The 14,841-nt window shown below is 41.9% G+C and overlaps 1 protein-coding gene across 1 annotated transcript in view; it reads left to right on the top strand.

The window, feature by feature from the left end:
- The first annotated feature begins 2,602 nt into the window (after positions 1-2,602).
- The window catches only part of CDON (cell adhesion associated, oncogene regulated), a 100,625-nt gene continuing 88,386 nt past the window's right edge, over positions 2,603-14,841 (top strand). Inside the window, exons 1-2 of the mRNA XM_030840688.2 lie at positions 2,603-2,727; positions 4,445-4,485. Of these exons, the coding sequence (XP_030696548.2) occupies positions 4,460-4,485 (26 nt within the window). The 5' untranslated portion in view covers positions 2,603-2,727; positions 4,445-4,459. The remainder of the gene's footprint in view (positions 2,728-4,444; positions 4,486-14,841) is intronic.

The raw sequence follows: 14,841 nt of genomic DNA, 5'->3' as shown, positions 1-14,841 counted from the left end.
GGCCATGTCATGAGGCATGTGGGATCTTAGTTCCCCGACCAGGGATCGAACTTGCATCCCCTGCATTGTAGGGACAGAGTCTTAACCACTGGGCTGCCGGGGAAGTCCCTTAAATCTGTCCTTATGGCTGCTGCTAGGTGATACCTCTAAATATAAACCTGGCCATATCACACTCCCACTTAAAACTGTGCATTGACTCCCCATTGCCTACAGGATCGAGTCCTAGCTTCTTGGAATGACATGCATAGCCTTCCGTGATCTGGCTTCAGCTTCTTCCTGCAGTGCCTTCCCTTACCAATCCCTACCTGGCCTCTCACATTTCAACCACAAAGAAGAGTTTGCAGTCCCTCTGAGCTGTCTTGTTTCTTGCCTCTGTTCCTTTGTTCATAATGTCCCCTCTGCCTAGATGGTCCTTCCACTCCTTCACCTGTACCTGGTTAACCCCTACTACCCTTTAAGGCTTAGTTCATGGGTCACTTCCTTTGGGAAGTCTTTCTTGACACGCTGCCCTCCACTCCCCCCAAACTCTAGCCTGGGTTGGCCACACTGCCCCTGTGCTCCCACATCTGCCTGTTCATTGCACTGAAGACGTCTCAATGTACTTATCCATCGATGTATCAGTATCACAATTAGATTGTGAGCTCTTTGAAGCTTGGGACTGTGCCATATTTCTCTATGTACCTTTTTGCCTAGTGGTGGCATAGAGTAGGTGCTCAATAAAGTTCTAAAATATTACTTTACACTTATAAGTGAACAAATAAGTGAATGATTCATTAATGAAAAACTATTTGCCCCTGAAATGAATACTCCACTTTACAAGCAAGGCAGCAAGGGAGTAATCAGTATCCACAACATCATGATTATTTCTCAGGTCTGATTATGAGTAACAATAGGCATAGTGATATTCAACTGGCACTGTGAGACTTGGAGGTGCCCAGAATCAATTGGGCCCCAAGAGAGGACCCTAGAAGGGTTTGTAGTGGAACTGCTGTGGTAGGGGACAGCTAGGATTCTTACAGATCGCCACAAGAAACCTGCAAGGCTTCCATCCCATTCACACAAAACTCTCAGTTCAGATAAACTTTCAATGTTTTTCCTTCAATGTTTCCAGGACATTTTATTTACGGATTGAAAAATCATTTAATATACCTTAAGTTAATAACACACAGACTCAGTTTGAATAAGTAAAAATGGAACAATAGAGAACAAACAAGTAGAGTTCTTTTTTTCCCTCCTATACTGAATTTCTTAGGACCTTATACTTTCATAAAGACCCTGGATGTAGCTAAAGCAAAAAACTAAACTGTCTGAACATCACCACACTTTCAGAGCCTTTGCTTGTGAAATTCAAGTAAGAAGGTAAGGAGTTCTGTCATATTTCTCCTGACGTTCAGTACTGAGTGTTTTTGAATTCCAAGTATCATTAGAGCTCTTTCTGTAGTTAAATAGTAAGTAATGATGATGATGGTAAAAAAATAAACTAATTGCTAATAATAATTATAATTATTATTAGTAGTATATAGAAGTCACAGTCCCCAAATGTCCATGCAGTGGCAGGTGCTTTCCACTAAGTATCATATTTATGCTTCACAACAACCTTTTAAACAAATTATTTCCCCCTTTTTCTGTTTGAACAACTGAAATTCAGTGAGATCAGATCACTTGGGGCACATCCAAAGGACGAGTTGGGAAGACTCTGGGGCCAAAGGTCATGCTGCTTGCACCAGGCGACAATGAGCCTCTCCTAGTCTCTGAGAAGTTTTGTTACCTGCCTGCGTGTATGTGAATGCAGGGCGGGTGTGATGGGAATCAGAGGAAACTGCCTAAGAATCCAAACACTGAAAGTGGTTTAAAAGCGAAGGTACCAAAAGCGGGAAGCTGGAACCACAGAGCAGATACTAGGTATGAGCCAAGTGAATGGATGGACTGGCTGGCTTCGCACACTACTTAGGTGGAGGGGTGAGGGGCCGGGCCTGGGCGGGGAAACAGGGGAACGTGTAGACCAGTAGTGGACCCGCCCCAAATGCCGCCTCTCCCGGGGAAGTAAAGATGAGGGGAAACGGAATAAAGGCATTATGGGAAACTCCGGGAATTGCTAAGGCAGCTCATCCTCACCCATCCTAAACAAAAGCAGAGACTGACTTCTCCTTTCCTGGGGGAGCTCACTCGTAGAGCAAGCAGGAGGGGGACTGGTAGAAGGACCTGCACAGAGCGCCCCCCCCCGCCCGTTGGTACGGCCCATCTCCCCCACATGCCGCTGATCTGGCAGGCTGCGCGCGCACCCTCCGGCGGGGCGCGGGCCGTCGGGGAGCTGCGGCCTCCGCGGCCGGGTTCCCTCCTCCACCTCCTCGCGTGCTCCTCACTGGCCCAGCGCCCGCCGGGTTACGCGCCCGCGCGCCTTGGAGGGGAGGAGCGCGACCGCGGGGGCGCGCCCCGGTGACTCCGCCCCCACCCCCCCAACCCGGGCGCCCCTCCCCTGAGTCCCGGGTGCCCGGCTCGCGCGGCTCGGTGCGAGGAGACTGGGACCCCGCGCCGCCAGCCCCCACGCCCCCGCCCCGGCGTGCGAGGCGCCGCGCCCTCCCGCTGCCCTGCCCGGTGCATGGAGGGGCCCGTTCGGATCGCAGCCGCCGCTGCCGCCGTAGCCGCCGCCAGCGCGCGGGGGATGACCTGGGGGTGGCTTTCGGAGCCGGCTGCCGCGCAGGAGGTCTTAGCCAGCCCTGCTTAGAGGTGCGGGGGTGGGGTCCCACCTAAGGGTGGGCGGGAGGGGTGGCCTGGGGACACCGGGCTTGGGCGCCACGAGGCTTGGGAGCTGGAGGTCCGGGGGCGGGTTGGCCGGAGTGCCCGGGAGGGCGTGGGGGTCCAGGCTGCGTGCGGGGTCTGGGGAGGGCAGCTGACGGATGCGCAGTGGGGAGCGCCTACGTCCCCCGTCCTCGGGAACTCTGAGCCACCTCGTGGGAAGAGGCGGGGTGAGGTGTCAGTGACACGATTAAATCTGTTTGACAATGATCCGCTGAGGCAGGTGAGATGCAGCATAGCCGGGAGCACGGGGCGCCGGCACGTTTTCCCAAGGGAGCGGGGTCCCTCGCCTCTCTCAACCTCCATGCCCGCAGAGCGCCCGCGAGAGACAGTGATTTATGTGTAAGGAGAATCAAGAGAAATTTCCTGCGCAATGTTTCTCTGCCTTCACAGACTTGGTGACTTCCCAGCCCCAGGGAGCGTATTTTTCCTTCTCCTCTGTATAGCGTTCTGTGGATTGCATTATCATTTGCTAAATACATTACAGCTCGCTATTTATTTCACTCTGCAGCTTCCAGACCTTTGTTGCATTCTCTCCACATCTAGGAATTTCAGTAATAAATCACCGAGGGGGCTAGAGAGGCTCTCTCGCCTTTCCCTTCATTGTTCTCCCAACTCCACCAAATCAGGTGGAAGGCTCTCCAAAAGGAGCTTTCTCCAGAATGCCTGCCTTTCCCAGTCCAGACTCCAGAGGGTGGCAGGTGCCTTAAGGGCAGGCTGCTTTCCAGTTGAGATCTAGAATTGAGGGAACCTCATTAACAGAACCTCTGTGTCCTGAATCAGACACCTTGAGAAACAGAAGATAGGACTAAAAGGTAACATGAGATTTAGTCTCAGGCCAGTGGCCAGTAAAGATGAAAGAGGCCAATTCTGATTCCATGCCTCGCTGATGCCACAACCCACAGATGCTCCAGCTGACTTTTGGAATACCTAGTGGACAGTGTCTGCTAGGAAAGGGTGGGGAACGGGCTGGAGAATGAAATGGATTTATTCTCAGTATAATTCTAAACGTTCTATTACATTTCATAGCTCATTTTTGGGAGGTAGTCTATTTTAGCTGAAAATGCGGGGGTAGTTCAACTTTTAGGACAAGATGAAAGAAAACTCCAGAAAACTGTAAAATTTAAGTTAGTGCTTAGCTAGAAAGCATTCTTAGGAACCCAGAGAGGCACCAAATACTGTAGTTTCTGTTTTGCACATGTTGAAATGAACTGCCTCATACTTGAAGTTATATGAGAAGGATGGAGAGAAACTGTTTCATTTTGTAAAGGCGTTTCCTGGGTGTGTGTTTGGCAGTGTGTGGAGCAGACACATTTATATTTCTATAAAAAACACACAAGTGTACATTGTTTAACTTTCATGCAAAAACTCGGATATAGTATTTGGGAAATCTGTCTTCGTTTGAATAGTTCAGTCAACCAGGAAAATCAGTTACTAGAGGTACCGTGCTATTGTTTGTGTAGTTACTCACTTGCGATGCTTTGATTGATTGCCATGGTTCTCATCAACCTCCTCTTCTGTGGAAAGTACTTAAACAGCTCTGACTCTCAAGCCGGGAAGTACAGAGAACCCTTAGGACTTGGAGCATACTGATCTAGCTTGTGTCGGTTGGCTTCTAAGTCAATGTTACTCCTTGCCTTCTTTGCAGGTGGTTTGACTGTGCATGGGAGGAATTAAGTTCACTTTAAGGTAGGACTTCCCCCACCTCTGCCCCCATCTGCAAGGTGTATATAAAGAGAAAGGCTTTATGTTGGATTAAGAACTTCTGCCATAGGGCTGGGCTCTAAAAAGGTCAGGTAAAACCTGTTGACTAGCTCTTGTGCTTTCTTCTTATTTTTCCTCTTCGCCTGTGTGCTTTCATGACTTTCTGGATGATTTCATTTATGGTTTTGTCAAAATGTAAGTTGAAGTAAGATGTGTCTTCTCTAGAAATGTTTCTTATGCAGGCATTTAGACTAGAAATTGGTATTGTTTCTAAGTAAAATCCTGGAGAAATGCTTTCAGGAATTAAACATTATTGTGGTGAAATCAGGCTGGAGATAGGAAATTAAAACTAATTAAGTGAAAAATCTGTTATTTTTAACACATCGTTACGTTAGCCACTGCCTTGTGATTAGCATTTGTACTATGTAGGAGTGCAGATAAGGCAACACATCGCAAGAGAAGATGAGCTGTCTAGAGATAGTCTTTCTTTAGATATGTGATCTTACTACTTAATAGAAACTAATTAGATTAGAAAGGGAATTTGGGGTCTGGTTGCTAAATAGATTGCTCCGAAGGACTTGATTTTACTGTGGTTTTTGATGGGTGCTTTTTTCAAGAAATTTTGTTAACTTGAATTAGAGAATGCTTTATTGTTTTTATTGAAATTTTATATTGTATGTAGACATTTCATTGATTTATAAACATTCCATTTATACATTTTTGTTGTGGATATGGTACCAACTCATTTTCAAGAGAACGGGGAGGAGGGCTTTACTTGATTCTTTTCAATTGCAATTAAGAGATGGTATATGGAATATACTTAATGTTACTTTAAAAATATTGGATTACAATTCAATGAAAAACTGGTTGTTTTTTTTTGTTTTTGTTTTAATCCTTCAAGTTTTCCCTCATTGTTTGTGCTCTTTCCCCCATTGTCAGGCTTAAAACATACAGTATCGTTGTCATCTGTCCCCTGAATAATGGTCCTGAGGTGATATTATTAATGTGGCTTTTTAAAATCAAACTAATTATACTTGCCTAAAAGAGCCACATGTGTGTGATTCTAGCTGCCTGGTGCCTTTTGAGAGCCCTGGAGACAAGCTAGTGAATAGAGCTGAAAATTTATTCTGTATTTGATTAAATGGGACAGACTTGCTGCTCCTTACCCCAGCAGGGGCGATGAGATCTCTTGATCCCCGAAGCGGCTCCAAGACCCTGGGAATTCCATTAGCGAGCACCTGAGGAATTTCTGCCCTGCAGTGCCTTTTTTGTATGTGTGTATGTGCGTGTGTGGAAAGGGAGGGGAGCCGAGTGGTGAGGGGGGGAGGGTGGCGGGTGGGCGGAGAGAGGCTACATTAGAAGACTCCATATGTTAGCAGATCTAAAATCAAGACAGGACTTAACAGCTTATCTTGTAAGAGAAGAGCCCAACCCAAAGGCAGATTGCTGGTCAGGACTTTTCTTACGAGCACGACCGTGGTGATGTGTCTTTACCCTGAAGTGCACGCCGCTGTAAGTACAGAAAGTCACTTTTCTGCTTTGCCTCCGAAGCACAAGCATATACACGTTGCAGCCTTGGTAAGTTTTCTCTGAATGATCTTTTGATAAATATGTAAAATCGTGTTACAGTTAGGTCTTGCCTGTCAGGGCTGCTTTTATTGTTTTAATAACTCTTCAACCGAGAGGAAAATCAGCCTTTTCTGTGAAGCAAAGTATTTTGCAGAGATGAAATGCTTGTTTGAATAGGCATATTTGAGTTTGCTCTTTTGTTTTTATACGACTTTTCTTGTGTTTTTGTAACATTATTATTACAGAATTTAAATTCATTTAGGGTATCTCTCTTTTCTGTTGTCTTTTGAAGAATTCTTTCTGATTGCTAGTATTTCTTAAGGCATCGCTTCGCAGACTTGCCAGCAGCCGTGCGTAAATGAAAATATATCTACCAAAAATATTCTGTAAAATCTTTGGAGCAAAATTTCTGAGAAACATCAGCGTGTCTTCCTCTCCCTGCCCCACCTCCCCTGCCCCTGAATACTTTTTGGATACAGACATTCTTCAGAATATGAGCCCAGTTTGATTCTTGTGTACTTTTCAAGGAAGAGCAGTTCTGAATCTTGGATGGCCTAGTTAATTGATTTTCCTCTTCTGAGAATAGTTAAAAATGAATGTGAATTCCAGTGCTTGTAGTTTTCAACTAGTGCAGAGTGCAGTAGCCTATTTGATGGTTAATTTGATGTATTTTGTTTCTGATTAAAATCATCTTGTGTGTCACAGTTCCCTCCATCCTATTCCCGTGTAGTCCTCTACCAAATTCTCCTTACAATACTAAGTGTTTAGAAAATAAAGAAGCCTTTGAGAGAATATTTAATTTTCTTCCCACCTTCATCCTGGGCTTGCCTTCTAGTAGTATGGCCAGGTTGAAAGAACTCTGGAATGAATGGGAGTAAACACTAAAGTTAGCATTGGGCCTGCCTCGGTTCACAGTTGTTCAGGCACTTTGCTGTGTGATGTATTTTGATGGCCAGAGATAACAAAAAGCTACCTCAAAGCACATTTTGTTCTGCTACATATCAGTTGGAATGTGAGTCAGGACTTCAGTTCTTGAGAACCAGTGATGTGCTTTTAACCATAGAATTAAGGAACTGTGAAGTTCCTTACATCTTACTTGAGAGGGGGAAAAACACACAGGTTATGTTACTGAACTTAGATATATTCTGCTTACGTTTTGTTACAAAATTTTTATATTGCGCTAACGTAAGCATATAGCTTGCTTTTCAGCTATTCTTGACATAGACTAGCGCATCTCTTTTTATCCGTGTGAGCTGGGGCAGTGATCTTGACCTAAGCCTTGGGTTCCTCATCGCTGAAATGAGGATAACCATAGTATCTGTTACCGCTGTTGTGTGGATTACGTGAGATACTGAAAGTAAAGTGCTTGGCACGTTATAAAACCCCTATGATTGCTAGCTGCTGCTACTTTAAGTAACTCCTCCTGTACATGTTAGTCTGTTACTTTGATCCAGAAATGATTTCTTTTGAAGATTAAATAATGAGGAATTCTCTGAAGTTAGTAATAGTGTGGGCACGTGGAACTGCTATAGTTTCAGTATGCTACAGTTCTCTTCATTTTGCAATTGAAACTTAAAAGGCACTTGGAAACAATATGTTGCAATTTTTTTTCCTGATTGAGGTATAATAGAAAAATGTACACAAGTGTACAGTTAATGTATACTCAGTGAGCAGCCAGATGAAGTGTCGTATATGCACATGTGTGGTAACCATTAGCCAGATCGAGATGTAGAACATTTCCTTCATTGTGGAAGGCTCCCTGGTGCCCCTTCCCAGACTAGCCCATCACCCCCAGCAGACGACAGCCCTTTGGACCAGTCTCACCATACGTGAGTTTTGCCTGTTCCCGAACTTTATAAAAATAGACTCATACGATAAATACTCTTTTATATCTGGTTTCTCGCACTGCTCGTTATGTCCAAGACCCATCTCTGTTACTGTGTATGGTAGGAATTTATGCTTTTAAAATTGTTTTAGCATCTTTTGCCTGTTTTGAAATTCATAGTAGTTCGTTTTGTTGGCACATTGGGCATGTGGTCATTGAGAAAACAAGAAAATAACAACATTTCTTCCTAAATTATTAGAAAATCAGATCCCAGTCACTATCTTAGAAAAATAACCATGACCTTCTTTTTATACATAAAGTTGGGTTGAAGGTAATATAATTACCTTCAGTGACAGTTCCATAAACCAAATCTTTTGATAACTGCATTCATTTTGTGTGTGTGTGTGTGTGTGTGTGTGTGTGTGTGTGTTTAGAAGCGAAGGGTGGGAGCCTCGAAAGAGAGAAGGACCACCTAAGGTAGCTTATAACCTTCATGCTTAGGATTTAACACTTAGAATGGTAGAGAAGTAACCACTAGCTCAGCAATAAGTGTAATATTCCCTAAGAAGAAAACAAAACAACACGGTGTGTTCTGGAAAAAAAAAAATCCACCAATAATGGAAGAAAATGGAGCAAAGATGTTGTTATCCTACAGGAAAATTTTGAAGAATGGGACCTTACGTTTATATCAGGAAGAAGAATTTTGGCTACTAACTTTCTGAACGGTTGCTGTCAGGCTGTGCTTATATGTTTGGAATTTCTGTTTGTATTGTTGGGATTCCCTGATACGCTAAATAAAATTTATTTCACTAAACAATGAAACAAGAATACAAGGTGGTATCGATGAATCCGAAGTGTGTTTTTTGTTTTTCACTTTGAAAGGGGCTGCGGTTGAGGTTAAGAGCTTTGCCATCATCATATTTCTGTTCTTGGAAATGTTGATGAAGGATTTTCTGGATGTTCTGCTTGAACACAAGCCACTTCTCTCGTTGGAGACATTGTCTTTTTCAGCATTTGTAATTTTATTAAATCTTATTATTCATAGCTCCTTGACACAAGGTCATTCTTCACATACAGCCATGTGCAGGGTGGGTTCCTCTGGACTCCAGAGGGGGCAAGTTGTTCCCTTGTCTCTTAATTCAGAGCACCAGTGGCCAAGACTTCAATGGGGGTGGGAGGGGTGAAAGAGTAATATGAGATTCATCTTTTGTCCCAGAGGGGCACTCCAAAGATGCAGGTTTTGTTTCAAAAGAAGGAAGCACTGTTGACAAATAAAGCTGCCTCATGTTTGGAAAATGCTCCTTTGAAGGGGCATGAGGTCCTTATTACTAGATGTGTTGTCGTGGCATTTGCGAAAGATGGTGCAGTAAGAATCTCTTCCTTGGGTGAGAGTTGGGACCACATGACCTCCAAGGGCCTTTGCCTTTTGAGTCCACTAAACAGGCTCTTGTGGGGGAGCTGTACTACTTAACCACCACATACCCAGGGTTCCCTTGCTGCAGTTTCATTCCCCTGAGGTCAACTGCAGTCCAAAAATACTAAACGGAAAGTTCCAGAAAGAAATGATTTATAAGTTTTAAGTTGTGCACTGTTCTCAGTAGTGTAATGAAATCCCGTGCCATCCCTCCCGAGGTCCCCAAAGCTTCAACATTGTTCTGCTCCTGACATCCAGCCATTCACTTCGTCCTGGCTCGGTGATCCAGGATCACCTGAAGCCGATGATACTGCTGACGTATCATCAGAAGGTCAATAGTAGCCTAACGCTACGTCACAATGTCGACGTCACTCACCTCACTTCATCTCATCCGGTGGGTGTTTTGTCATCTCACAGCATCATCATCATCATAAGAAGGGTGATTACAGTATAATACGATATTTTGAGAGAGAGAGATCACATTCATGTAACTTTCTTTTAGTTTTTACTTTATTATTTTTTTCATGTAACTTTTATTACAGCATATTGTTAAAATTGTTTTATTGTTACTCTCTTACTGTGCCTAATTTATAAATTAAACTTTATCATAGATATGTATGTGTTGGAAAAAAACATAGTATAAATAGGGTTCAGTACTATCCACAGCTTCAGATATCCACTGGGGGTCTTGGAATGCATCCCCGTGGGTAAGCGGGGGACTACCGTACCTAATTTTGGAGGGAGAAAATGTGTAAAAAAAGTTCCAAACGACCACTGGATAAATAAATTTTCTCAGATTTTCCCTAGTTTAAAGTTGAGGAATGCCTCTTCTTGTTGACCCTTTTCACATTAAATGTAATTTAGTTTATCACTAACAAGTAAATGTCAGATATTCTTTCTTTTTTACCTGAAGAGAGAACAGGGACCTTTCCAATATTCTATCAGTATCAGAAGTGAAAACACTTTACAAGTTTAGTATTTGCTACCTTTTTAGGTAGGTACACACCTGAATTTACTCGAAGCCCCTCTGTTGGCCGAGTTATTTATGCACTCCTACAGCAAATTATATGTAAAGTAAAAATAAATAAATGTATCTCTTGTCTCTCTACCTTCTCTCCTCCACCCCAATTTTTCCACACTTGAATTTCAAGAGAGAAATAACTCACGGGGGGAGAAAGGCTGATACGCGTGACTTATCCAAGCAACAGAGCTGTATTCAGGATCTTTTCTGGAGTCCATAGTTATTTACTGTAACCAGGTACACATCTTGTGTCTTTAGATATATGTTAATAATTTATGTTAATAATTGCTGTTTAGAATGATTGAAGGGAGTATAGAATCCTGAGTCACCAAAATAATATTTTGTCTATTTTATGAAGCAGAAAAGTATAGTGAGTTTTGTCTGTTTTGTATTACATGACGTATACCCATACAACCGTCTAAAGCCTCTTGTAACCTCTAAGTGGCTCTCTCCTTTCTCTGTCACCATTACCTTACCCTTCCAACTTCCTTTTCGAATTTTGGGAAGGGGATCAGAGAAGGTGAGACAAAATGTGAGACAAAAGAAATACCTTCGTGACTCTTTATTAAAGTACTGCCACCTCACCTCCCTTGTCTCCACTCTTGGTTTTCCCCGCTTCCACGTCATCCATTTTTCTCCATTTTGTCAGAGTAATGATCTTTCAAAAACATAAAGCTGGTCAGGTGACTGCTCTCCTTAACATCAGTTTCTTCAAAGGCCCTGACTCCCTTATTCAAACCCAGGTCTTTAATAGGGCACACAGGGGTCTTTACCGACCTGGTGCTTCTGCCGTCCTCCACCTACCTTGCGTTCCTTGAATATACCTTGCTTTTTCTCTTGCAGGCTGGGAACATGTCTCTCGTGCTGATGATGTTGTGTCATCATTTTGTACGTGTCTGTCTCATCCTTATCTTAATCCCTAAGGACAGACAATGGGATTTTCCCTTGTATGTATCTCCTCTCACCCCTTTCCTTGCATTACGCCTAACAAATACTAACCCCAAATGTCCCAAACGTGTGAGTCCTAAAGTAGGGCTTCTCAAACTTTAACGTGCATTTGAATTTCTTGGGGCGGGGGTGGGAGGGATGTTAAGATGCAGATTTTGATTTCGTAGGTTGTGGGTGAATCCCAAGATTCTCCCTCTCTGACAAGAGTCCACATCATGTTGATGACACTGGGTGGACCACACTGAATAGCGAGTTGCTAAACTGTCATCTCTAGACCCATGAATGATTTCAACACACAATTCTGCTCTTATAAAGCAGAAACTAAGGCACCATTGTAAAGCAATTATACTCCAATAAAGATGTTAAAAAAAAAATACAGTGAAATCAGTGACTCTGCATGTCAAGTTCAGGCGGATCACAGCTTCAAGTAATGAAGGTTAAAAAAGCTTTAGATAAAGAAAAAAATAGTTAAATATTGAAGATACTAGGACATCTATTGTCACATTATTGCTGGAATGCTGGCCAAACGTCTTACATATTTAAAATGCATATTTTCATTCTGTGCTACATTAGTTTGTGCCCAGAGAGCTGATGCCATGTTTCGTCTGTTTTTTAAATATGCAGTATTAGAGGAGTTTTCCTGGATATCTAGGTATTAAAAAGTGCATTCTGCCTTCTCTCTCTTGCCAGGGGAATTTCTGACAGTTATTGGCTTTTTAGGTATCAGAATAACAGCAATTAGTATTTTCTATTTTACTATCATTTGAAGTCTGTTTAGTGAGTAATTGTACACACTGTCTGATTGGAGGTGAAATTGGCAAGGGGGATGAATGTCTAATGGATAAAATACTACTTTTAATCAGGCCGTGAAATTACTGTAGTGACATCAGAATTTGGCAGCCTCTTTTATTACAATAAAAAGAAAGATAGCATCCTAAGCTAGGGATAAGATTTTTCTTGCCCATTTATTTTGGCTTATTTTCATGGTTTGGGCCTCAGGGCATGTGTGCAACAAAATAGCACAGTGAATAACAGGCAATAAGAAGGAGTGAACATAGTTTCAGCTGGAACAGATGTACTGTTTAATCACTCATCTCTATTTCAGTCAACTTCCTCCCAGATTGGTGAGTATGAGGTTGTGAGAGTGGGTATGAGGAATCCCCATCTATGAAGTGGAGTTAAGCTTCATTACTTGGGTTGGTGTTACATAGCTTGCAATATATTGAAAAAGTTTGTTAATGGGCTGTTAACATGGTCATGTGAGGGGGACTGTCTAAATGTGATTATGAATGGGGTTGTACAGTTTTGTAAGAAAGGTGCTATTTATTCCTCTTTATAAACACCAGTAAAGTAACATCGTTTGATTTAAACTAGTGTTTCCTCTTGGCCTGTTCACTCCTGTTGTGAAATTAGGCTAATTAGGCTTTTAGAGATTGCCATGATTTAATGAAAACTCATGCACCGGGATTTCAATTTGGTTTCCACGCATCTGAGCAGTTGTTCCAGTAGATCTTGGGACTGCTAAATCCTGAGAAGATATTTTTATGATTCTTAACAGATTATTAAAACTCCTGAGTGGAACCACACTGGTCTTACCATTGTGTTGTGCCCATAATTTACCTTTTGGGCTCTTCTTACTGTGATCACTTTTTTAAACAAGGCCATTTTATTGTTTCTTCCATTAAGTCTTAGATGTTCTTCCAAAATGAAATTTTAAGATTTGTTCTACAGTAAGGAGGATTATAGTACTGATGGGTTAAAGTAGATTTTAAACCTAATTCTGCGTATTTACTTCAACTGAATAACATATCTTCAAGTCATATTATGATCTGATTAGAATTGGTTCTGATCGCTAAGTCGTTTCTTTTGATTTCTATCTGTTGACTATTAGGCACACTTCCTTTACTATGGCTGAGTCCTTTTCGAGATTAAAACAAATACAAATAGATCAAGCTTCTACCCTGAGTTCCTAATTCCAAGCTCTAGTCATTAAGTTATTCATGTTTTGACTGTAGACCTATATAAGCTCTTTCATATAATTTTCATCATACATTTTAGAGCTAAAGATTATTTTTTAACCCCATGGCTAACTAAAGCCAATTTTGAGTCATTCTAAGATGGGTTGTTAACTGTGGTCTCCTATTAGGATAGGAAATGAAATTGTCATTATTTGTTATTTCTTTTGTGTTTAAGGATGCATTTTTAAAGAGCTATTGTCACAGTGGTTAGGTCTTAAAATAATTACACATTTGTCACTGTGACAGCAGCCGTGGTGGGGTTTTTAATGATACAGTACAGCTTGTGCAGAGATTTGATATCCAGTTTTTGCAGCATCAAATAAATTTTAGCTCAGGGATTTGACTAGATACATCTTAATAATGTTAATAAGAGTCTTATAGCTAACTCCCAAAGTGGATTTCTAAATGTGAGCCTGGTAAGTTCAGGCTATATCCCACCCCACAGGAAAATAACAATAGAAATTGTTTTAAAGAAAAATTGTTGGTGTTTTACTTCTTTTGGGATTTCTCTTCCAGATAGGTAGATTATTAGGAAAAAGATAAGGAAACAATTGGCCTTGTAGAACCAAGACTTTAACCCTTGATCAGATCCATGTTTTCTCAGCGGGGTGTTGTACACATACACAGAATACTTAATTAGTTGTGACTGTAGATGTCAGCTGGTCATGGAATCAAATTAACAGGCACCACATATTAAACTTCCAAGGCCTTCAACGACTAAGAATGAGAGACTGAGTTTTTCATTTGTGCAATTAAGAATCTTTTCCCCCTTCATGTTGGAATGTGAGTTTTCTGGAAAAAGAATCCCTTCGCTTGACATTTCCTAGGCAGAGTCCCCACTCGCTTGTAAGAGTCCTTTCTAATTCACTGAGAAATACTAGCATCTTTTGTGCCTGATTCACCTGGAGGGACTGTACTACAGGTATACTTGGGCAATTTAACGATAAATAATATGGTGACAAAGGAGTGAAGTATTGCTTAGGCAAAGCAGGGCCCTTGTCTGTTTGAGTGCCCTGCAGACTTATCAGAATGATGCTTCCAGAGGATTGGGAAAGGAAAGACTGTCCTGTCTGGCACTGCATGCACAGACAGGCACAGAAGGAACCAGGACCCTCCCCATGCTCACTCGGCTCCTAGCTGAGGAGTTGCTAGTTCAGTTACAACTCCTGTCTTGTGGTTCTTTTTATTCCATATATGAAATAATTTTCTCCTATCCTTTATTTCTAATTGTCATCATTTCTTAAATAATATTATAGAGTCCTTTGTACTTTGCAGAGTGTTTTACAAGTTTTTTTTTTCTGTTTACAATAATGTATGAACGGTAAAATTTTCATGAGAATGGAAATCATGAAGACAATAATGATCGAGCATTGGTTTTACATACAAGAGTTTTAATGTAGTTCAAAGTTGGGTGATCTTCAAAATATCTCTGCCTAATATTTGAAACTATAGTCTTTCTTTTCAAGCTTTTTTTAAAAGTATCTATTTATTAAATGGCTGCGTTGGGTCTTAGTTGCAGCACGCGGGATCTTTCGTTGAGGCGCAC

This window comes from Globicephala melas, chromosome 8 (genome assembly GCF_963455315.2).
Source record: "Globicephala melas chromosome 8, mGloMel1.2, whole genome shotgun sequence".
Taxonomy (NCBI): Eukaryota; Metazoa; Chordata; class Mammalia; order Artiodactyla; family Delphinidae; genus Globicephala; species Globicephala melas.
Note: the sequence above shows the minus strand (reverse complement) of the source record. Positions and strands in the feature narration are given on the sequence as shown.